A 24,789-nucleotide genomic window follows, 5' to 3' on the forward strand; every position below is an offset into this window, starting at 1 on the left:
TAAAGGATGACTGGCCCAGACATCATCTGACCTGTCTTAAAATTACATCACCTACTATGTGGTTTAGTGATTTCCATCTCAGACTACTGTAAACTTGAGGAATCCATGAAAATTAAGAAAAAATTAGAAGATCAGATAACTTTTCATCATGGATACACAAGGACAATTTCTGAATTACAAGTCAAGTCCTGTTATACAGAGGATGGGGGCGGAAATCACATTTAGCACTTCACCTTCTAGCTTTCTCCATGTATTTGGTCTACAACATCAGAGGAAGGGCTTAATGAGAGGTGTAGTTAGGATTTTGGTATTCAGACATATGGTGGACCTCATAAATGCAGAGCTTTGGTATGCAAGAAGTCTGCCTATTCAAGTAGTTTATTTACTAGTGCTCATAGTTCAGCTTTGCAATTAGCCTGAACATCTGGCCAAATAAAATAGTAATTAAATGTGTGAAGCTGGCAGGTCAAGTACAGTTCCATACATCCTCTTCCACCAACAGAGAATAGTTAAAAGTGTTTAAGAAAGTACTACATGATATGAAAGGACACTTTTCCTGGAGGTTTTCATTTTATCTTTGAAGGCTTAAAAGGAAGTTTTGGTGAATACAGAGAACACTTACTGTGTATGGCTGGATTTGATAAGCTGGCTGGGAGGGCGAGGAGGATGTTAAATAGAGGCAATTCTGCTGCACTGCCCTGTATGCATATATATCCTTTTTATAGAGATTCCACTACAGCAATTTTATTTCAGTGCATGGATCCAACTGTTTTAATTTTTTTTATTATTTTTATTCCTTTCAATAAATTCAGAAATGCTTTGTTGAGCTCTAATATGCCCAAAATACAAGAGGCTAAAATTGACAATTGCTGCACTCTCAAAACAGCACTTTAGCTACCTATATTTTATTAGACAATATCTGATCTCTTTCCCTATTTATGTCTCCTCTGAATCACACCTTGCTATTCCAGAGAAACAGCTGCATGCCTGCTCCCAAACCGAAGAGCTGTGTGGCTGTGAAAGAGAGCCCCTCCCACGGACAGTGCAAGGTGAAGGCCATGGACTCTGGTTGCATCTATGGACTGTTGTATTGACACCATCTCTCCCTTGTTAGCCCAAGCCATGTTTGAAACACACCTTAGAAAACAAATATTCAGGCCAGAGACAAGCACTTCCCACATTCATCAGAGCAGCCTACTGGCACGCTCCTAAAAATAAGTGTATTTGAAGCCATCATAGGCTGGAAAACCAGATGCCAGAATTAACACACTGTGATGATTATTCAGACAGAAATCATCATTGAAATGAAAACTGGGATGTTTTTCCATGTGCCGATAAGCACAAGGTTCCTCTCAGTGGACCGTGGATGGCACACATATGAAGGCAGGGTTTAGGTCAGTGTTACAGCTATACTGTCCAGGACATGGTGCCTATAGCGTGCTCTCACTGACCCTTAGAGCACACACTTAGTTTCCTCCCAAAATGAAGCTGGCTGCCCTGTGACGTGTACAGCAAGCACAGACAGTGGGGACAGCTGGGAGATGCACCTCAAAAGCACGCTCCTGATGGGAAGAAAGGGGCACCCCCTGCAGCACTTGGAGAAGGCAATGCTTTGTCTGAATTGTTGAGTGGTGAGGCAAGAACAAGGTCTGTCTGGGATGAAATCAAATGTGTTCATGGTTATACACCATCATAGAATCATAGAGTGGTTTGGGTTGGAAGGGACCTGGAAGATCATCTAGACCACCCCTCTGCCAGGGGCAGGGACACCTGCCACTAGACCAGGCTGCTCAAAGCCCCATACCAACTGCCCTTCAGTGCTTCCAGGGATGGGGCATCCACAGCTTCTCTGGGCAACCTGTTCCACTGCCTCACCGCCCTCATAGTAAAGAATTTTTTTCCTAATATCCAACCTAAACCTACCCTCTTTCAGTTTAAAATCATTCCCCCTTGTCCTGTCACTACAGGCCCTACTAAAAGGTAGATGTATGAGCAGAAACAATTAAGACACTTTAAGCTGTGGAGGAATGCTGTACGTGCACCCACCAGAGGCTGGGAGCGGCAGGTAAGGAAACTTTCCTCAAACCTTCTTTTACAAGTTAAAAACCACCATCAGCTCGCTCTGCAATGCCTCATATCACTTTCTCAGTGCACCAGAATTAGGCTAGTTGTCTTTCTTAAGCTCCCAGATGAATCCTAATTTTTTCCTGATGACTTCCCAATAGATTACTAATACATAGACACACCACACGCATCCCAAGGCCAACCTTGAAAGAACAAGAAAAGGAGGGGAGCAAAGCATGGACCTTGCAGGAGGCTACCCCAAGGCAGGGTGCCCCAGTGTCACAGCCCCCTGGCACCGCTCAGGGGCTGCTCGTGGCCTCGAGGGGTCAGGGCTGGGCCACCACCGCCTCTGTCCCTGTCCCGTGTATGCCCTGGAGCAGCGAAAGGAAAGAGGGATCAGTTGTTCAGTCCTCTTGCAGGGCCTCTTACTACAGCCTGTCACCTCCCAAGTGCTTCTGTGCCACACGATCATTCCTGTGAAGCCAGAGCCTGCTTCTTTGGGTTTAGGGGTATGCAGCTTGGCCCACACCCTAGCATCCGAAAAGGTTTACCAACAATTCCACCTCCGACTTTTTCCTGCTCTTTTGAACACAGTTGTGATGAGTGTTGCACCAAAGATGTGGTCTCTACTTCAAAAGGATCAATACAATCTGCTCCCAAGTGCCAGTGCTTTCTCTTTAGACTTAGCTAGGAAACAAATGACTGATGAAAAGGAAGGATCCGGTGATCTGCCGGTATTTCTAACAACTAGGGCAGCAATATAAAGCCATAAACCCACAAAGGTTTCTACAGGGCACAACGTAAAAGATTTGCTACAAACCAACCAGAGCTCTGCAATGATTTGCCTAAATAATTATCCGATCATTGTTTAACACCTTTGTATCAAATGATTAGTTCAAGAAGACAATTTATTTAAAACAGCAAATCAATTCTTTTATGTGCAGTTGCTACAGCTCCTGTGTCTCTGGCCATCCTGGGACTCCCCTGAGTAACATGGCAGCTTAAGCTTCAGGTTATTATGGCACTAAACTTTCATCTGTCTTTAATTTATTATTTTAATTTTTTTTACAATAGCTGGGACTGAACAGGATTGGAAAAGAAAGGTGCAGACAGCCAGGGAAGTGGACATGAACAGGTTTTAAAAAATAGATTTTTGTTTATGCCCAGCCCTGGCCGCAGGCTGAAGGAAGGGAGGGCAGTTACCTGGGCTCAAGGCACTTCCACCGTGCCACAGACCGAACTATTGTAAACAGCTTCCAGCACAACCAGACTTAAATCTCACTACTTCTGCTGTTGATATGAACTTAAAAGCCTGGGGTAGGCAGGGTCATATTTTTTTTTAACTTTCAACCAATCTGGGGAATTGTTTGGATATAGGTACTTGGTGGGCTGCACCAGAAGAGGTGTGTATCTGAGAAGATAAGGAGAATGGATTTAATATCTCTCGTTCAGCAGATGAAGACACAAAATAGAGCATACCTCAGAGAAAGGACTATAGATTTGACTTACTCTGTTTTTTGATGAGTGCTCAGATCATTGAGGTGTTTTTTGCAAATGTTCTCTCTTAATGCCCCCGCCCCTAACAGTGTTAGACAAGTACATATAAGGATCAAACTGAATCCATACTAAAAACTAGTTTGAAGGGTTATTTTTGCTTGAACTAGGAGTGAACTGGAACTATTATTCTGAAGTGTTTACAGAGCCTGGGCTGGTCTTGATTTTTTTGTTTTAAAAAGCCTTTCACCTCCCTAGATAAAACCAAACCGCAAATTCACAGAAACAAGCTAAAAGAAGACTTATGTCAGTGAGATTCTACACGAACAGGAAATGTTTGTGCTTCTGTCAAATTTGCTGCCATTAATGTTTTACCAGAGTGTCAAGGCTGGAAATGGTGTTCTCAGAAATCCTAGAGCTGTAATTCTGGGTGAGGGGTTTTATGCTGGGCAAGGCAAGCAAGGCAACACATTTAAAACCCCAACATATTAATAGTCCATTTATTTAAACAAAAGACTCTTCTACTATATGGAGGTTACAAGAGAGATTAAAACAAAATGGATGAAAATGATTCATAAGTAACATAGACCTTTGCAGAAATATACTCCTGCTGAAAAAGGATCAGGTTTTTATACCTGTTAACACATCTCCTATAAGGCAAATAAACCAGAAAATCTCTGTCTCACCCACTCATTTGCTGTCAAACACATGTTATATGAAATTACATCAAGCCATTGGGCACAAACCTAATTCCAGAGTATGCAACAGTTCACACAGTAACGTGACTTTATGAGTCTTGACAATGTGAGAAGTGGGACCCAACCCTGCACCTATAAACTACCAGCCCTGGTAGATGGGAGAGCTCCTGGTCAATCTGTCATCACTGCTAGTGTTACCTTCAGACAACATGCTTATGGCCTCATCGGTCTGCTGGCTGTCAGTTGTCAGTGCCTTCTTTGAATCGTGGATGTTGCTTTGGTAGTTCACTGGTGAAGGATAGGCATTTTCACCCACAGTTGATGAGGACATCGATTCCCAGGGTATTTCTCTTTTTCGCCATTTCAGGTCCACTCTCCATCCCGTCCAGCCATAAAAAGCTAATGTGAAGAGGAAGCCTTGCATTGGATTAAGAACCCCCTAGGAAAGAGAAGTGCAACTGGAATTACACCAGCAAGCCTCCATTTTCAACTCCAGCAAAACACCCTCGCATGCATTAACAACTTCCTTTTCGCTGAATGGTTGCTGTCTTTAAAATACGCTATTTGCGTGCAAATAAAAATATATGTTGTTCCCATTGCAGGCCCAAACAAAGCAGACTGAAATACCACCACGACCTGTTGTTCCCATATGCTGAGGCCATCCCAGTGAACAGCAAGTACCATGAACTGTAGCTGGTCAGTCCCCTGGTACGTTTCTAACTTTCCCCACAAGCTCTAGACTTTTTTCACTAGAAGCCAAGTCAAATATATGAGAGTAGACACTAACACACACAGTCAAGTTTTTTGAAATAGCAGGAATTCATATGTCTGGATTTGCTGCAGATTCCTGAGCCAGTGAAAATGTCCATCAAAGCAGGATGGAAAAATGGGGAGAGACACTGAAAAAGAAAATCTCATGTGATTTAAAAAGAAATAAATAATTGTCTCTGTTCCCAGTGCTGTGGGATGCTTGGCAAGTAAATAGCTTTAGCTGTTTCCATTTCTCTCATGAGAAAAGAGCAAATTATTTTCACAGCCAATTAAAAAAATAGCTCAGTTCCTAGACCTGACTTCTTGCACTCCAGGTGGGCAAGAGCAAGGTCCCTGTGTTCACTTCTCGTCAGAGGAGGAGGTTGTATCAAATAAGTTGCATTGCTTAACCCTTCAGTACAAAACTGCTCAAGGGTTAACTACACAAAGCATGCTTAGGCCTTACAGGTATTTAACAGCTCCAGAATAAACTCTCTTGGAAAGGGAACCTGCAATATTATCTCTGAAAAATCCCTTGACAAATACTCCAATAAAAGAAAAGAGGATAGGGTACAGGAAGAGGTCAGCATCTTACAGTTATTTTTTGCTGCATTGCTTTCAAGATTTTTCGTGTATTTTTCCCCAAATAATTATCCAAATGTCATGATATAAGATGCAATTATTCTCTATAATAAAGAAAACCCTAGTTACAAACAGAGAATTGCCAGAAAATTTTACCCATTTTACTGAGGAACCTTCCAGCATTGTGAGCTAAAACTTTGTAGCTTTTGTTATGGCAGAGGTTAGCGAGGTTAGACTAGAAATCATTATAGTGGTCTGTTCTGGATCCTAACATTTGTAGCAATCACAGAGAGAATGCATACTCCAGTAAATGGGAGAAAACGTTGGCCTCTGGTACATTTTTGGTGAGGGTTATATGAGAAAAGCACTCCCAGTAATGGCTCCTACCTCTCTCTTACTTTCTGCTTTTCTTCCTTGATTTTCATAGTGTTTATATCCCCCAAAATCACAAACCACACACTACACTGGTGCTGTTTCACTAGCCTTATAAAAGTGATTTCTAAAACTAAGCAATGTCACAGCTGACCTACCATTATAATCCATGTGATCAGTGCAGCACTTCTGATGTTTTTCAGGGGCATGTCATTGATATCTGGCTGCATTTCGAGATAGAACAGAAGGCTCTCGTTGATGATATTGGATGACCAGCTATTGTGGGATTAAAGAAGAAGGCGAGAGTTAAATATATGTGTGTGTGTGTATCTATATATAAAATATGTTTTACCTTCAAATTATAGAAATTAGGAACACTAATAAGGAGAGTGAGATTTTTTTTAATGTTGAGTCTCAATCTGAAGGCACCAGTAGGTCTCTGAGATCATGATCAAAAAGCAGACACTTACCTACTACACAAAGAAATCCTAGACAAAGAAAACATCATAACAAAAAACCAAAACAAAACAAAACAACTTGATCATTTGAGCTTACTGCAGAATAGTAAACTGTAGGATAAAATTGAGATGATAAACAGCTGTGATCCATAATGGGATCATAGAATCATTTAGGTTGGAAAAGATCAAGTCCAACCATTAACCCAGAACTGCCAAGTCCATCACTAAACCATGTCACCAAGCACCACTTCTACATGTTTTTTAAACACCTCCAGGGATGGTGACTCAGTCACCTCCCTGGGCAGCCTGTTCCAATGCTTCACCACCCTTTCAGTGAAGAAACCGTTCCTAATATCCAATCTAAACATCCCCTGGTGTAACCTGAGGCCTTTGCCTCTTGTCCTGTCACTTGTTATCTGGGAGAAGAGACCGACACCCACCTGCCCGAAACCTCCTGTCAGGTAGCTGTGGAGAGCGATAAGGTCCCCCCTGAGCCTCCTCCTCTCCAGGCTAAACAACCCCAGTTCCCTCAGCTGCTCCTCAGAAGACTTGTGCTCCAGACCCTTCCCCAGCCCCGTTGCCCGTCTCTGGACACGCTCCAGCACCTCAGTGTCCCTCTTGCAGTGAGGGGCCCAACTCTGAACACAGCGTTGGAGGTGCAGCCTCACCAGTGCTGAGTACAGGGGGACGATCACACCCCTGGTCCTGCTGGCCACACTGTTTGTGGTACAAGCCAGGATGCTGTTGGCCTTCTGGGCCACCTGGGCACACTGCTGGCTCATGTTCAGCCGGCGCCAGCCAGCACCCCCAGGGCCTTTCCCACCAGGCACTTCCCCGCCGCTCTGCCCCAGGCCTGTAGCGTTGTGTGGGGCTGGTGTGACCCAGGTGCAGGACCTGGCACTTCTCCTTGTGGAACCTCATACATGCTGACTTCTTTCACTTGTATCTCAAAAGGGCAGTGCTCACAGGTACAGAAACCAAATATATGCATACATGTTGTAAAAGGCTGCAGCAACTCCAGCTGGAGTTAGAATTTCAGGGTTAGATTACAGCAGACTTTCAAACTGTGCATTAAAAAACTATAAAATAAAACAAAATTTGAGTTAAAAACCCTTAAAATGCTATCAAATATTTGGAATAAAAGAAATTTTTGTTTCCAAACAAGAATGAGCATAATCAAGATTCATTCTGTAAAAGATACTGAGGGTATTTTATACTAAATAAAGGTTATCACAAACAGCTGTAATTCCTTATGACTTCTAAACAGCTGGACCAGCATTTCTTTATAGTTCTACTGAAGCTTCAGAAAGGAAACCACCAGCATCCATGTCATGCTTTCTAAAGGGGTTTATATATGTCCTTCCTGCAATTATATTTTTATCACAATGTAAAACCTCCTGCTCTCTCCTCCCAAATCTGCAGGCACCTCTTCTACCCCACGTTCCCCCAACCTGCTGTCTTTGATTAACTCATCTCATATTCGACTTCTAGGATGGAAGGGAATCTTCCCCAAGCTTCAGAAATGGGACTGCCTCAGTCTTTCCCTACAGTAACTTTTTAGTGTTTTTATACTCTAAAGCTGATGTTTTATTAGGAGAACAAAATCCAAAACTAGAGCTGTGATTCTTTTCTTAATAGGAAAATCCAGAATGAGGCAGAATGGAAATACACAAATGTCTCCACTGCGTCCATGAGGAATTGGTCCTTTCTTTCCTTCCTGCTCCTAGACCAGCAAGCTGGCCACCATTCCTTAGGTTGCAACGCATTTCTGTGGTGCCTCTGGGCTTTTTCTTTTCACAGCCCTGGAAGCTTGGCTAAACCTCTGCTCCTCATTTCAGCAGTTTCCAGGAAGCCATGCTGCAGAATCCTTCACTGCTGTTTCTCATCCCCTCCCCTGCTGGCTACCCCACCCTTCGCACTAGAAACCTCTCTCCCAAGCCAAGTGCACTCTGTTATTCCTCAAAAAAAGATAATAAAATCCCTCCAGAGCACTCCAGTATACAGCAGCCAGGAGAAGAGGAAACGGCAGTCTTTCTCCCTGCTCAGCCTTTTAAAGCAATGCAACGTGCATTGATGAGCCTGTGTATAAAAAAGTTGTGTAGTAGTAAAGACTGTTAAGTTTTGGCAAGTAAGTTAGCTGCTCCCGGACCATTTTCTTCCTCCCACTGTTGCTTGTGCTACCCACATATGTAGTAAACACTTCACAGTAGTGACTGCTTCTTGCTCGGTCATTGCACAGGCCTTTGTCAAGTGGCTCACCACTCCTTCTGGTGCCTTTATTGCTGTGTGATAATTGTGAAATTGCAGTAAAAACTGTTTTCTCCAAAAGCAGGCCCTATTTCAGCTAGTTTTTGCCGTGTACATCTAGTGCCTCCAGTTCCAGTTGCCAATCCATAATCTTTCATGCTGAATGGTACTGCTGGAGCAGCGGGGCAGGGATTTTGGGATGAGGTATGTACCCTCCCTTGTTCCTTCCCTCCTCTCCTCCCTCTCTCTTTCCTGTCCTACCCCAAAGTACTATTTTCATGGAGGAAGATAGAATATTAAAAAAAAAAAAGATTAAATTATCAGAACTTTCACACACAATCATATGGAGATTTCTTTTCCGGCATATAACCCTGTATTTCCAGTCAATAGCCATGCTTTTTTCACACACTTGGGATCTGCAGACCACAGAGGTGTCTGTACTATATAATCATAGTCAGGGGCATGAAGCCAGTTTTAGAAGCATGTTTATTGTAGGTTTTCAGTAATGTGTTTGGTGACAAGAGGCTCTGAGAAATCTCGCATATAGAAGGTTGTCTGTCAGCCCACGGTGCTGAGGAGCTGCTGTTCCAGACAGCTTTAGTCTATGCCCACAGTTTGGTTTTTGGGTTGTTGGGTTGGGGGTTTTTTGCCATTGTTCCTTGGGGTTATTGTTTTCCTGTTGGTTAAACATTTTTATCATTTCCTCGCAGCCTTGTGATGCTACATGAGTGATTCAGCTACTTTGTGAGCTAGTTTAGAACTACTTCCTTAGACACCTCCCCTTCCAAGCATAAAGACAAACACATGAAGCAACCTGTTAGACTCTGTTCTTGTCCCTGACCCTCTCCAACTGGGAAAAAGGCAGTTTAAAACAAAATGCACCTCTTACCAAATAACGAATACCAGCATAATTTTGAAGAAGCGGATCTGGATCTCTGTCCCCAGACGTCTTTCGTTCTCTGTGTAAATCCCCTGTCTCCCTTTCAGCAAGGAGGCAACTGGAAAGTATACAATTATGTTCATTAATATATGTGTATTTTGTTAGTTATAGGCACAAGGACTAGAAGATAGATGTCCGTGAAGAGGGAACAGAGGAACAGATGGATTTGCCTCCAGCAGCAGTTCAGAAGCTGGAAGGACCATCATCAAGGAATCTCACATATAGCCTAATACCAAAGGGAAAGAAGTACACTCATTATGGATTCCTAAAAGGAGTGATATTCCACTAGTGTTTTTCATTCGCTCAGTCCCACTGAAAATAGAAAATAGTATGGTCAACATACTTTTATTTTATAACAAAAGGCAGTAGTTAAAACTTCTAGGTAATGTGTCATACCGTGATATATTTATTATGCGTTTAGACTAAAATAGAATACAGACTATCCTATCATGCACATTATAATGCATTGTGCACTTGACAGCATTGGCTACACCTCTAAAACTTGAAGGTGTAATGTCAGCAAAAATAGACAGTTATGCCACATGCTGTTCAGCTATGACAAGGGATATACATATGCACAAAGACAAATATACTCAGTGTATTTTCCCATAAAATGAACAACTTTTTAAAGGAACAACTGTTCTTTTGAAAATTAGTATCACTGAGGGATGCAGGATAGATGGGATGGAGACTGAACTGAGAATGCAAGGTCTTCTGTTGCTGTTTTTATATATTCAGTGTGTAGATGGTATGTATGAATTCAGGTACAGCAAACATCTAGCACCAGTAATATTCCATGCAAAGAATGCATTGAATCTGTGGCTTTTTTCAGTCTCATTTCTTCAAAGCACTGGATAATAAAATAGATGGGAACTTCAGGATCCCATCTGAGTTGTGTAAAATTCCCATGTCAGAATCAGGAGTGACAAAATTCCGATCAGATTTTATTAGGTTTTTTAGCTCTCACCAATATTCTCTTTAAACCAGAAGACATTACATTCCAAAGTCCAGGTTGGTACCAATACTACAGTAGAGTTAAGCATCCACTATACACTGCCTCAAATACTTCAAATTAAGAGTAACTTAGTAACATAGAAACAACTTTGCCAATCTGTAGTAGAGGTTTATAACAGCATAGCTTGAAGATGTCATCAGAGTGTGTCTCTAGGGCAAATTTCCCATTAAGATGGTATCTTCATTTCAACAGGCAAATTCCTCCCACCCTTTGCTGTATCTTTATGATTTAATGAGGAGCTATGCCACACCACTGAATACACAGGCATGACTTTTTACAGTATTGTCACTTGCTCAATAACACATATTGATTGATGCTGGCCACTGGGAACATACCTGCTGACACTGTCCTCCTAAACAGGATTGGGTTGACCACCAGGACTAGCAGGAGTGGGGCATAGGTTGTGATGTAATGTGGGATTGCATGCTCCAAGCCATCTTCACAGCTGAGAGAAATCATTAACAGTTTATGCTTCCCTCCCTCTCCACCCCCCACAATAGCTGACAGTTCTGGCTATTCTATCTATGTCACCTTTACCTTTAAAAAAAAAAAAAAAAAAGAAAAGAAAAAAAAAAGAAGCAAACAGATGTGAAACTTTTAATTCACAGACCCTCACCACCAGTTCACATGGCAGACAAAGTTGATTTTTTAACATGCACTGTCTGTGCATTTTTTTCAAATTTCAAGGAACAAATACAAAGCTAAAACCAGGAGTGGGAGAACAGTGGCTCATAGCAGAAGGTGTATCACAGCCCTGCAGCATGTCCAAGTGCCTGCGTTGTCTGGCACGTTTCTTCAGGGCCCCCTGAAACCCAGGCAGGTATTTCTAGAATACTCCACTGACTCAGTGGGACACATTTGTCAAAGATCAAAAAAGCTCAACATTTGGATAGCTGTCTCTAAAGCTGACCAAAAGACATTCAAATGACCAGAGAGTGCTATGATTTCACAGTCTGTTCGCAGAGCCCTGCTTACCTGGAGAGAGAAGGGTAGTAAAGCAGTGTGATTCCCTCCACGCAGAGCATCACCGCAAGGCCCCATGTCATCATGTGGTACAGCACAATCGTACTGCAGGCACCAAGCAGGACAGGCACAATTAAAGATACCAAACCTTACACTTTCCACGTTGCAACATAAAAATAGGACCCTGACTGAAACAGAGCTTTACAGTTTATGAAATGGTGCAGAACAACACCGGCGGTACGTTACACTAAGGAAATGGGGGGTGGGGGTGGCTTCAGAAAAGGGATGAGCCAAAGCAGTTGTTCAGGCTTGCACACAGAAGTCCTGTGTCCTCCAGCCTGTAGGATAGAAAGCCTTTCTCTTATCCCCAAATCTCCAGAAGGAACCCCTACACCCTTAATTTCTCCTGCAGAGAGAAAATTAGATTAAAACTTAAGAATGGAGCTAAACAGTCAAATAATCAACCCTTCTGTAACCTGCAGAGAATGATGTTTAACTTTCAGAGTTGAATACTGCTCCCATCTTCGGGAGATTCAGATCTCTGTGTGTAGAAAGTCTTTTGTTCGCTCTGAACTTAGAGTCAATCCCAAATACACATGATTTTTTTGGTTAACAGGGATGGAGCAAGGAGGTAAGGCCCAGTCATTTCAGACTGGAACTATGGGACTTCACAAAATCAGGTTTATCCTCCACAAACTGAAGATAATTCAAAGATCCCCATTTTGATAACATCTGTGAGGTGAGCCATGTCTCCAGGACCCGAATGCTCAATACTGTCCGGGAACAAAGTCACATAATTCGTTGTTTAGCAGTAACAACTGAGGGTCATTTTGCACATGTAACAACCAATTTAGAAACAACTCATATTTTCTGTGTGGCATTAAAGCACGGTACTTTCCAAAGTGTTAAGTTTCTTCTGTTACAGGTGTTGCAGAAAAATGTATAGTAAATACATATTGTTCTTAAAAACTTTACAAATGTGATCAGAAGCATAATAATGATGACACTGAGAAGTGGATATAATAGAAAATGTGAGAAAAAAAAACCCAAACCTGTATGAAATTCAGCACTTTCCCTCTCCCACTTTTTTACTTTCAGGATAACACTTTTTTTTTTTTGCCACAAGAATCAATTTCAGGTACGGAATAGGGACAGAAATAGTTATCTCACTGCAATAAAGTTTACAGGGCCCAATCTGCTCCCTATTTTTCCAAGGTTAAATGAATTCAGTTACATTTAAATTCCATTTGAACATAAACAGAGCACTGCCCTCGCAATTTAAACACTTAGCACACCACTTATCCATATCATTACCCGGTAACCACATGAACATCAGGTGTTTGTACAAGCTTCACTTACACACTTAGATAGTTGCAGACAAACAGGGACATACAGTGTTGGAAGGAAAATAATGAATGCAGAGCTTTAACTCTGGTACCTCAGTCCAGCTGATCTTCTTACTACCAAGTAAGAATCAACGGCATAGCAAAACAACCACCAGAAGCCAGAGCTATATAATAGCTGGATCCACATCTGCAGGGAGAAAAATGCCAAATGTCACAGCTGCTTCTCAAGTACCACTGGGGACAGGGAGGGGACACAAACCTTTAGCCTCGTGATTTGTTCTTTAAATGTGTGTATTTTCAGCTGACATTATAAAGTATGAAATCTTACTCAAACTCACAGGAACAGCATTGCTGTAGCCAGCGGGTCAAGTCATAAGTGAACTGAACAGCATTTGCTTTCACAGCTTACTCTGTTGCTTTGAAAACCTGTTCTGTTATTTACCTCTCCAGTCCTAATCCTCAGTATTGTGAGTGAAGCCTGAAGAAATTTATATTGAGGATGTTTTAATTTTAGGTTAAAATTTTAGTGGTTACTCAGTAGCTGAGGCATGAAAATATAACTGAGGCCAGGCATCACCACAGTGTGCCTGTGTATCATGGGTTCTGCATGTGACCGGCGTTTTCTCCATGCACAAGAATCCAATTCAGGGAATGCTTATTAAGAAAAAAAGTTATTAACAAGAATATCACTCACCCTCTGGGAAAATTATCTATCCTGAACTCCCTGACTGATTTCTTCAAAAACTATCCAAAGGAAACAGGTTCAAGTCAAGTTAAATTCCACAGTGTTCATGGGCTGACCCTATGCATTTTTCCCATGAGCCTATGTAAGATAAGTGAATTTTCTTTGCCACTGTTGATAAATTCCAATTTTCTTCCCCATAGGAGCTGGCTCTTTGTAATAGTCTGGAACTATTTTAATATTCAAATTACCTTCCCTCCAAGCCTTCTTTCAGTTCTTATCTGAATATCCTTTACCACGGCACCATAGTAGCATCATTTTACAGCTGGAAACCAACATACTTGTTACTGAGCCAAATGTCAGTGAATAGAGATCTACCATTCCTTCCTCCAAAATGCAAAACAAGCTGAGGAATATTTCCTTTCACCATGGGTGTAGAACCTCCTTCTAGTCATTTGCAGCATGAATTATTCACTCTTTAATTCAAACACCACGACATTTTCCTAGTGCACAGGAGCCAGAAAATAAAACTCCAGTCTTCCTTCTCATGCACTTTACCCACAGCACTCAGCATGTAACTTTTTTTTAGTACAGTAACTTCTGCACTTTTACACATTTCCTGCAGTTGAAAAATGCACAGTTTACTACACATACACACGCATACAAAAATAAACTGCAGGGTCTTTCCACACAGAAAGTCCAACACAGACAGGACTGTCTCCAAAAATAATATAAATCAGACGCACTTAAAACTAAAATCTTCATATGCTATCTCACCGTTCAGCAAAATGACACATCTTGCTACAGTGCCTGAGAGGGTACCCCTCTGCACATCAGAGGGTGTTATTCAAAGGAGATGCCTAAAGGCCTCACTATTTGGAGTTTGTATTGGCTTGTGGTTAAGTGAAATAAACCAACAGTACTTAAAGAAAAATAAAATAGAATCAGAAACAGTTTATGAACTCACACAAGAATATGTTAAGGGAAGTGAGTAGAAGGAGAGTTATTTTTCATTCCAGTATAATTAAAACTAAATTTAGCAAATGACTCAAATTACACCACTCTGCTGGAGCCCAAGAAAGGCAAAATAAAAATTGTGGTAGACCACTATGCTGCTCACCATCTAACCTGAGATCCAAGTGAAAAACGAACAGTCTGCATACAGTATTTTGTCACTGTTTAAAAATATTGGGGTTTGTGATAAAAGTTAGAAAGGGAAATTTAAGACATAGGGAAATGTGAGGTTTTTTAATAGGATGTTCTTGCTACAGGATATTGATGTTGGTGGTTTCCTCTTCCTCAAAGAAAAAAATCATTATTCGCATCGAATAAGCAAAACTTAAACATGTACCATGGAATTGAGAATCGACAGATGCATACAACTTCTATGGCACAACACTATCGTGTCTGAAATTGTCATTGTATAGGCATACAAGGTACAGTGAGTTTGATTTGGCACATGCTGTTTTATTTAAAAAGTACTGGAGATGAATAATTTTTTTGCGTGCAGCATATCTTCTTCTATATTGCAAACCTGGAATTGTAAAGCTAACACTAATTATTGTTTATGCATTAATTAATTCATTGGGCACCGTACATTTCTATTAAATTTGGGTAAAGTGATGGTCTATCTTATTGTTCTCCATGTTTTGGTAAACAGTATGGCCTTTTTTCTTGTACAGTAAACTCAAATTATATGTCTCATACAGTACCGTGATTGTAATATTTGAAACTGAGTTTTAACCTGCACTTTTGGAATGCATTTACATTTTCTTATTCTTGCATTTTAATCCAGAAGATACTTAATTAGACTTGGCCAGATGCAGTCATTGAATGCCCACATAAGCACCAATCTGAGCTGTAATCCTACGTGGCAGGGACACCTTTTGCCAGCAGCTTTCCGTCTTTGGCAATATTTATTGTGCAGTCCCTCTGTGCCTAAAACACACCTCCTCACACTGCAAAAGCTAATTTGAGCTCCCCGAGTTGCTGGTTTCCGTTGGTCCCCACTGCCACCGCACGGGCTGTAATTTCTTCTGGAGAAAGTAGGCAGATACCCTTGTGCTATGGGTGCGATGGAGCCATCGAGGCATTGGCGATGCTGTGCCAGCACAAATCAAACCAGTGGCTTCCAGCCCATCCGGGAATGTCTATACCCTTATGCCTCCATATCCCTGGCTGCAGTACAGATGTGTCATCCACTAGCCCAGGACTCCTGCGACGAGCGAGTACTACAAAATGCTTGGGACCAGTCTGACCCACGCTGCCCTGTGTCCTCACACACACCCAGCAGCATCCAGCACCCTGCCCGCCCTGATCCAGGCTTTCAGAGGGAGCATGAACGCACTCGCAGGGTGTGGCAGAGGCTGAAACCATCATACGCAGGCTCTGACTCACAGCCCATTTTTCTTTCGGACACAGTGGTTTGCCTTTCAGATTCCCCACACAGAAGGACTGTCAACCGGGAACAGGAAGAAGGGGAGACTATCTCTGTACCTACCGCGCTCCCCACACAGAAAGCAGAAGGCCACACATCAGTCCCATTCACCACAGAAATGTTAGCTATGAAGCCTGGGAAGCCTAGCCATACACTTGACCTGAAGATCATACCTAAAGAAAAAAAAAAATGTATTAATGCTTTGAATCTGTTGGCATGATTTGAGTCACATGCTTCTCCCCAGCCACATATTTCACATGGCAGCCCAGATTTTGTGCACCCACAAGAAGGGTATGGCTGCAGAGGAGCACCGCAGGGAGAACTCTGCTATTTAAACGCTGGTGTAATCACTCAGGGAAAGTAGCCCCAAGAGGCAGAAGCTGCTGGGACTTGAAATATTATGTCCATTAAAATCTCACTTACTTACAGATATTGTCACACACTTCCCTAAAATAAAATGAGTAGCCTTTAACAGATTGACATAAAACAGTAACTGGCTCTTTATAATTTTATCAGCATTTATTCATACACTAATGTTCATTTCTCTATAATCCCTCCTTGCAGGGAAAAGTTATTTCCCACTTTTCACTGTCTTGATTTTTACAAGCAGCTCTTTTCCTCTCTGTCACAGGACTGAATAAAGCAGGGCTTTGGAATCAGAACAATACCCTTTTTTTAAAATGAACTTGCTGTTTGTTAGTGAGATTTTCTGAGTTTGCTTGAAATAGGCATTAAAGCGCCACCATATAGCAGAACAAAACCATCAGGTTTCCCACCAAGAGAGAACGGTTCCCCACCACCACCAAAGTGAGTCTATTTAAAAGACAATAATGAATAAATAGTTCAAGTTTGCCAGTGAAAAGGAAAAAAATAACTTTATTGATTGCTGGCCTCATCTGAAAGGACCTTTTCCAGGTGAATGCACACATGTTTTTCTGTATCTCTTTCTTTATTTCCTGCTCTATCGTTTGTTTTAATATTGGTACTTATGTACCATGAGAAAATGCAGCTAGGTATGAAAGAAGAAAAGACCTGAAATCCCACTCTCCCCCAGGCAGCAAGAGAGACTTACACAACAGCACTACTTCTATTATCTAATGGGAGAGAAAAAATGTTATTGTAGAAACAAACTCATCCTGTATTTTCATAGCATGTGTCATGATAATGTATACCTAATTTGGCAGTAAATGCCATAGACTGACGGGAAAGATTTAGACACATTAGTTCCATTTTGACTCGTGAGTTTTGTTTTATCCTTTAATGTTTTATTCCTCCAGCCTATCAGCCGGGGGCCGGGAAGCAGGTTGCCCTTGATAAGGGAGCTTCGCTCGCGTTTCAAAAGCCTGTGTCCAGCATGGTCTGTGTACAGCTGCAATTCAAAATCATTTGCTGTCAACGTGATGTGCCCAGAGAAGTGGCTGGCACATGAACAAGATGGCAAACTTGGTCTGAGAGGATTTAAAGACATACAGGAACTGTTTTTCAAATGTAGTCCTAAGGACTGGCTAAGTGTTTGATGTCAGCTTCAGTTTTAAATCTGCTGCCTAGCCTCCACTTTCCTGCCTTACTTGGAGAACCAGCCACTGGTTCTGGATTTTAATTTGTTTTAAAGCAAGGATTTTGGGGTAGATTTGTCAAGAGCTTTTAGTTCTAAAATAAAACTATTAAACAAGACCTTTCTCCCCCAAAAGCCCATCATTTTCTGATCTCACTTAGCCCAAATCTTCCTGTGAATACATACAGCATGTTTCCCTCAGAAATCTCCATTGTTCACTCACCAGCTTCATTTGGCCTTGGTACCTCAGGGCAGCAGAAGTCTGCTAGAGCAAGGGCGAGGGACATCAAACCAGTGCTTACCTAAGCCACCAAGGATGTCACAAATGGAGATAAGGAGAAGGATGGTGGAAGAGGAGGAGGCTTTGGGCATCTTCCTCAGGCTCTGTCCCTTCTTTGGCAGGAGCTGCAGGATGGTCAGTAGCAGACTGATGGAGGCACTGCCAATGCAAACGCTGCAGAAGACTTCAGGCTGGAAGTTCATCACTAGCTGGGTAGCTGCATCCCGGTTTGGGCAGCAGTAGGTTTCTAACCTGGGAGAAGCCATGAAGTGTCCAGCTGGTAGAGGGGCCCCACAAGAGAAGAAAATGCTGTTGCTTCCCCAAGGAAGCATTCACTTTTTCTTCACCCTCCCCATTAGTCCTTGGCGGTGAGAATCACGCGATTGATGGATCATGTGCTGCTGCTGCTGCTAGAAGTAAATCCCCTAGAGCTGCTTTTCTCAGCCTCTCCTAGCAAGGAGATCAGATCCGAACAAGAAAACACAGTGTAATCTGAAACATGCCCCATGCTTGCTCAGAGCCATTGGCAACAGTTCACTCAAATATTTCTGCTTGCACAGTGTGTGATACAGGAAGACTTAAACTCATCAGAGCACTGAAGATGATTTAAAATAAATAAGGATGCAGATACCAGAGGAGAAGCATTACATTTTAATTGTGTTTCTCTTTAGCCCCATCCCACACAGCACCCTTTAATTACTGCAAATTAATTGAAAAGATGAGTCCAGACACAAGCAGTCCCAGCTTTTACAGGGAGGAGCAGGGATATAAATCCACACCCTAAATCAAATCTCTAATTTTAGTGATCCAACCCACCGACCTCTGTAATTAAAATTAGAAACACGATATCCTTTCACTGTAGAAAGAGATTACATTTAGGAAGACAATATTAAACTCATTGTATTTAAACTGCAAGCACAAAAAGTCTTCTCTTTAGTCTGTACTCTCTGTGTTGAATCAGCTTGACATGGAACATTCCAGGACTTTTGATTTCTCAGGAATATTTTCATTTTTAAAAAATTTGGTAAGGGTTTAATATAAAGACAGGAACTTGACCTGTAATATTTGCTCTTACTTTATAAGCTAGACAATGCCTTTTAAGTCAGGGGTCCTATTAGACACAGCAACAAATACAATCAAAAATACAAAAAATAATTCTCCCCTCTCAGCCGACTTTCAAACTCCCTGTGTCAGCCCTCACCCCTCCAGAAAACTTGTTTGTAGGAACACATTCAGGAAATGCAGGAGGGAGCATTGCCAACAGACTTAAAGTGAACTGGATGTTAAATAATACAGTCATGGAGTTTATCATTAGTCCTTCTAAGAACAAGTGACCTATTTTTTTATTCCTTTTCTTTTTCCTAATGACCCAGTTTATTTTTTTAGCAGAAGTTATGAAGGCCTGATGAACGACAGTGGGATGTTTTGCGTGCAGGGGTTATAAAACACAGAGGCTTCAGCCAGTATGTTTGCTCTGCGTAGAGAAAACAGCTGCCAGTCCTCAGTACAACGGTACCTGCCGAGTTCTTCATTACACAGGATAGCTTACACCCTTGATCCCAGCACAAGAATGAACCCCACGAAGCTCATCAGCCTGCTGACTGCTGGTGGGGCTGTGCAACCTCCAGGTGCAGGACATCATGCATGCACCCAGCCTACGTCACCTGAAGTGCAGGATGTCAGCTCGCAGATTCAGACTCCTACACGCAGGTGTCCATACATCAGCAAGGTGTCTGGACTCCCGTTATAGCCCACTGAGATCTTAGGCAGCTAAGCTTAGAGGCTAGGCTTAGTCTAGAGAGCTGTTCAGCTCTTCCTAAGATAAATGCACATGGTGGGCTGAGTAGGCTCCAGTGACTATAATGGGAACTTAGGCATACACATCATCAAAGACTCTGAAATGCAGGCAGCTGAGTTTGAAGCCGAATGTTTTTGCTGAATGCTTTTGCTGCTTTCCAGCATAAAGAGATTGCCCTGCTCCACACATGAAGACAGGATGCGGCAATCCTAAGTTTTTGTTACTGCCGTGTATACAAAAAACATACCTGGGACAGCAAGACTGAGAACCAGATTGCCCTGCTCCAGAAATACAAACTCTTGTTGAGGTAAAGGAAAATACCTACGCCGTGTTGTCAATACAAGGCTCTGTTGTCAGTACAAGGCTGGAAATCCTCAGACTTTATTTCACCTCCACTACAGCAGCAGTGCGTCGAGTTGCCACCTCTCTGTCAAAGCACTACATTGCAATATACCTGGCTACTAAAGAACAAAAATTATGAATCCACAAAGACAGATTATTATTTAAAATAAAGACATCATATACCACATATACAATGCTAATACATATAAATTAAAATAAATTATATATCCTCTATTTGAAGGTAAATTTATATTGCCTGGTTTATACTTAGAACAGCAAAACTTTTAGATTATTAGACAGAAGGAGAAATTGTTGAATAGAAGCCTTTAATTTCCACTATCATTTTCTAAAATTGGTCCCCTCACTATTTCTGTTGCCATTTTCCTTCTTTCAAAAATCTGGAATGCATGTCAAGTTGTTGTGCTGATCATTTGTTCTGACTTACACATAGGAACATTTTGTGTGATTTGCTTTTTCTGCTTGCCATTTGTTGTCATTGATCTTGACTGTGATCTTCTAGTTTGCCCATGTGGATTTACCATTTCATTTTTTTAACTTCTCTCTCCCTTTTGTTGAGGCACTTTGAATCTACTTTCATTTCTTAATTGTAGTCTTATACTCGGAAGATATATTTTTTTAAAATTATTTTTATCCCCTATGCTCTCCATAGTTTGTCATCTGTGCACCCTATTTTTATTGCTTTACTTGTCTGAGCGGAGGATTGTTTTTTGATATCTTCTTCTGGGTCACTTCCCTCCTACTCTGTTGGGATTTGATTACACAGTTACTTAAAGAGGGATTAAGTGATTTTTACTGGAAGCAAAGCATATGACCTCTAGCATACTTAATAAAAAAGAAAATAAAGTGACTCATGAGCGAATTGGGTACCTGCCATGATGCAAGTAGATCTGTCTTTACATGTGGACGTCTGAGGCTGAATGGGAGATGGATCTGCCAAACTAATGAGCCACCCAATATCTCAGCTGGTAAGATCTAGCTAGCCTCTGGCCCTTGCTGCTGGGCTCAAAGTATAGAGTCAGAACAGCCAAAGAAATTCAAGATGGTTTGACAGTCTTATACCTCAGATTAATTCGGCTTCTCATGGTTATGAAAATAAGAGGATAAAAGCTGGGGACAAAGGCAAAGGAAACAGAAAAGTCATGAAAGAAATGAAGAGTTGAGTTATTTTGCCTTGTTAAGGAACATTATTTAGTATTCAATAAAACTTACATTGTTCTACAGGTCCTAATTCCCTTCTCTCTGAAATTATTGATGCAGTTCCCCCACTGCCGCCAGTGGTACAAAACAAACCCACAAATACGGTACATCTCATTTCTGCGCCAAGGCAGGATCTCAATTAAACAAATGGTATAGCTTGAAGACAACCATTAGCACACATACAAGAAACATTAAAGAAACCCCTGGCATTGCAACTACAAAGGCATAAATACAACACTGCACAACACCGAAAATTCCAGTCCTGGTTTTGCATTTTGGCAACAGTGTCCTCAAGAATGAGAAAAATACTGTGCTTCTTGCGAGGAGAACAGGCATGTACTCCATAGGCACAGCTTTTAGAGATACCGCCTCACACTCTCCTTGGACCCAGGACATAATGTTTCAGTCCAGTCCATGTTCATCATTAAGATGAAACACTGGCTTGCCTGCCCCAAAGGGAAAGCAACAGGTTTACAAAAATGTGACAGCCATGCATCTCTGCTGTTAAGGAGTATGCTATTGCTTATGCTTGAGTGTGCAGTTACAGATACTTTAATCACTGTTTTAATTAAATCTGGGACTACAGCACTGGATTACAAAGGAGAAGGAAATTTATGGATACAGAGACAGGAGAATTTATTTTTATTTATGTGTACAGTTTAATGCATCACTGCCTGAATTTACAGCTCCCAATGAAGATCTTAGCTGCCTTATAAATGTAAAAACCGTATTTTGTCAGTGGTTCATGATATCATAGTCTTTCACGCATTACCTGACATAACATTTCCCACACTGATGAAAGCTAGGTCTGTCTTCAAGCTAAATGGATGCAATAAAACCAGTTATGACCTCCCCAACAGAACCTGCAATATGTTCTTAAAGATCTTAACATACAAGTCTTCTATATGCTTAGAACTGTTTTTCATTTTATCCACACAGACTTCCAGCAATTAGATTTACTTTGGAAGAAACTATAAGTCCTTCCCATAATTATCAGTGCTAATCTTTAAAGATAATTTTAAACTAGCATTTCACTTAATGTATAACTGAAATGAATGGGGAAATTCACACCCCACTAGTGAAACTAGTCCAAGTTTCCTGTAAATTTAGGCAGGGACGTTGGAACAATAGTGATATTCAAAGTATCACATCTGTCATGATTATAACAGCTACAGACTCCGTTGAAAAGAATTGGAAGAAAAACAAAGGTATTCTTTCCCTCAGTGATTTGAGTATAATTATAGAGTTGTAAGTTATTAATTTACACTAAGGATGGTGAACATTAATTTAAAAGGATGAAAATGAATATACCTCCTTTGGGGGGAAAAAAATGTTTGAGTTCTTTTTGTTTTCTTTAAGAATGAAAACATAAATACATGAAATGAGCGTGCTTTCGAACAGCTCAACAATTGTGTATATGACTGATGCAATTCTGTTACACATATTTTATTGACTTCTTACATATCTTCTCCAGGGAAATGTTATCCTACATGACTTTTGTGAAAAAACATACACAAATTAGTTATCAAAACTGTGCCTATTATGCATTTAAATTAGTAAACAAGGTTTATATGGATGAGGTACAAAATAACTGAGTAGGAAAACACATCCATAAACTGGAGAAAACAATTTTTGCTTAGGGATTGGAAGAAAAAATGCCCAATTCTCTGTGCTAATGCTGAGAATATTACAGTCTTTGAACTTGCCTTAAGACAGATTTTGTGGCCACATTTCTGGACAAAATCCATCATTAATCATTGTCATTGTTAAATTAGTTCACAGAACAAAAAGATACCTCCCTTTCAGCATGCACATAGTAAAGAGACCTTGTCCCACACCCACACAGACTAGGAGGTACAGGTTGCATAGGAACTGACTGATGAAAAAGACTGTGAAAAAAAAATTATCCTCTCCACACACAGTAATACTGAAAATCGGAGCTTAATGTTTGTAAGTGTGTAGAGGGTATCCTGATCTACAAGATGTTGAAAATCTATCCTGTCCTCAGTGTCTTCCAAAGGTATCCTAGGCCCCACTACTTCTGCGTTCTCTTTTAGGGGTTATGTTAGTTGGTTCCCTCAGAAGAAATTAGGTGGGATACTCTTATATCCTTGCTATGATTGTTAGACTGTGGGATCTCGTTATATTACGTCTTCCACAACCCAGAAGTTATATTTTCAAAGCACATTAGCACTAGAAAATTACCTCACAACACCTCTATTCCCAGGCCAGTCTATGCAACCAAATCAAAATATACTACAGCACTAGTTTCACAGCTGTTACCATGCAAGAGCTCTCCAAGGCTCTGTTAATTAAACGGCTGAAAATGTCCGTGTACCATGGCCACTTAGATGGCCCCACTGAACACTGAAACCAAGTACCAAAGAGAATTCTGATAAAGTGTGCAGTCCAGGTCCAATGCTCCCCTTTGAAAACCCATGAACATCACTGGGTTTCTTTCCAGTGGCTGCATGGCCAGCAGTCAGCCCTGCAGCACCTTGGAACTGGGTAAAGCTGCAACCTTCTTCTCCACAAAATGTTGTCTGGTCATTTCTGAAGAGAGTAGAAAGATCAAAAGTATGGCTTAGCTGGCTCAGGGAATCAAGAGGAAATGCAGTAATAACAACAGAAACATTGTAATGCAGGAAGCACTTAAGATCCACTCTTTTGACTTTTCCGTTCTCCAGGACTTCTTTGCCATGACTCTTTGTCAGAGGTGGATTTCTGTGAGGGTGGCGAGACACTGGAACAGGTTGCCCAGAGAAGCTGTGGATGCCCCATCCCTGGAAGGCCAGGCTGGATGGGGCTTTGAGCAAGCTGGTCTAGTGGCAGGTGTCCCTGCCCCTGGCAGGGGGGTTGGAACTAGCTGATCTTTCAGGTCCCTTCCAACCCAAACCATTCTATGGTTCTATGACTTCTCAGTCCAGGGTGGACAAAGTAATGAGACTAACCCCTCAGTATCTGAAGTAGTTTACTGGATGTACCCTTCAGGTGAGCAACATAGTTACACTATACATTTATATTATAGCTTGGTTACCTCAGCTACTCCCATTAGTCAAATTCCTGGGAGCATGGCCCTAAGAAACTGATTGGTCCTAAAATTGCTTCAGAAAATGCAATGTTCTGACGGAAAACTCCTATGTACCTTTAATGCTCCATAATTCAGACTTTCAAAAGAAATCAGTCTTTGGGGCTCTAATAGGATCTATGTTATAACAGAAGATGAGCAATAATGTGCCCCTCCTCCACCCCCCCCCCACCCCCCCCCCGCTGTTTCTTCAGGATGTTGCTAACAACACTCCACTGACACGAGTACGCTTTACAAAAAATTCAGGCTAATGAAGATGTACCTCCCGCAGCCTTATCCTTTCTAAGTCCAACACAAGCCAGGAAAAGTTAATCTGAAAGTTGGCACTTTTTCTCATTTGTATGGCTCGGTAGGATTCCCACAAACATCCCATCAGCTGCTCACTCTTCTGCCTTGGTGTTGTGGTTTAACGCCAGCCTGCAACTAAGCACCACGCAGCCACTTGGTTGCTCCCCCCACC

At 41.5% G+C, this 24,789-nt stretch overlaps 1 protein-coding gene across 1 annotated transcript; it reads right to left on the reverse strand.

The window, feature by feature from the left end:
* Positions 1-4,044: 4,044 nt before the first annotated feature.
* On the reverse strand, positions 4,045-18,592 carry GPR143 (G protein-coupled receptor 143). The gene is made up of 8 exons (XM_005229450.3): positions 17,906-18,592; positions 16,112-16,221; positions 13,022-13,116; positions 11,596-11,688; positions 10,956-11,065; positions 9,555-9,663; positions 6,119-6,236; positions 4,045-4,695 (listed from the first exon to the last, which is right to left on the reverse strand). The coding sequence occupies exons 1-8, from the start codon at positions 18,213-18,215 to the stop codon at positions 4,396-4,398; spliced, it is 1,245 nt and encodes a 414-aa protein (XP_005229507.2). The 5' UTR covers positions 18,216-18,592; the 3' UTR covers positions 4,045-4,395.
* Positions 18,593-24,789: the final 6,197 nt, after the last annotated feature.

This window comes from Falco peregrinus, chromosome 4, assembly GCF_023634155.1.
Source record: "Falco peregrinus isolate bFalPer1 chromosome 4, bFalPer1.pri, whole genome shotgun sequence".
Classification (NCBI taxonomy): domain Eukaryota; kingdom Metazoa; phylum Chordata; class Aves; order Falconiformes; family Falconidae; genus Falco; species Falco peregrinus.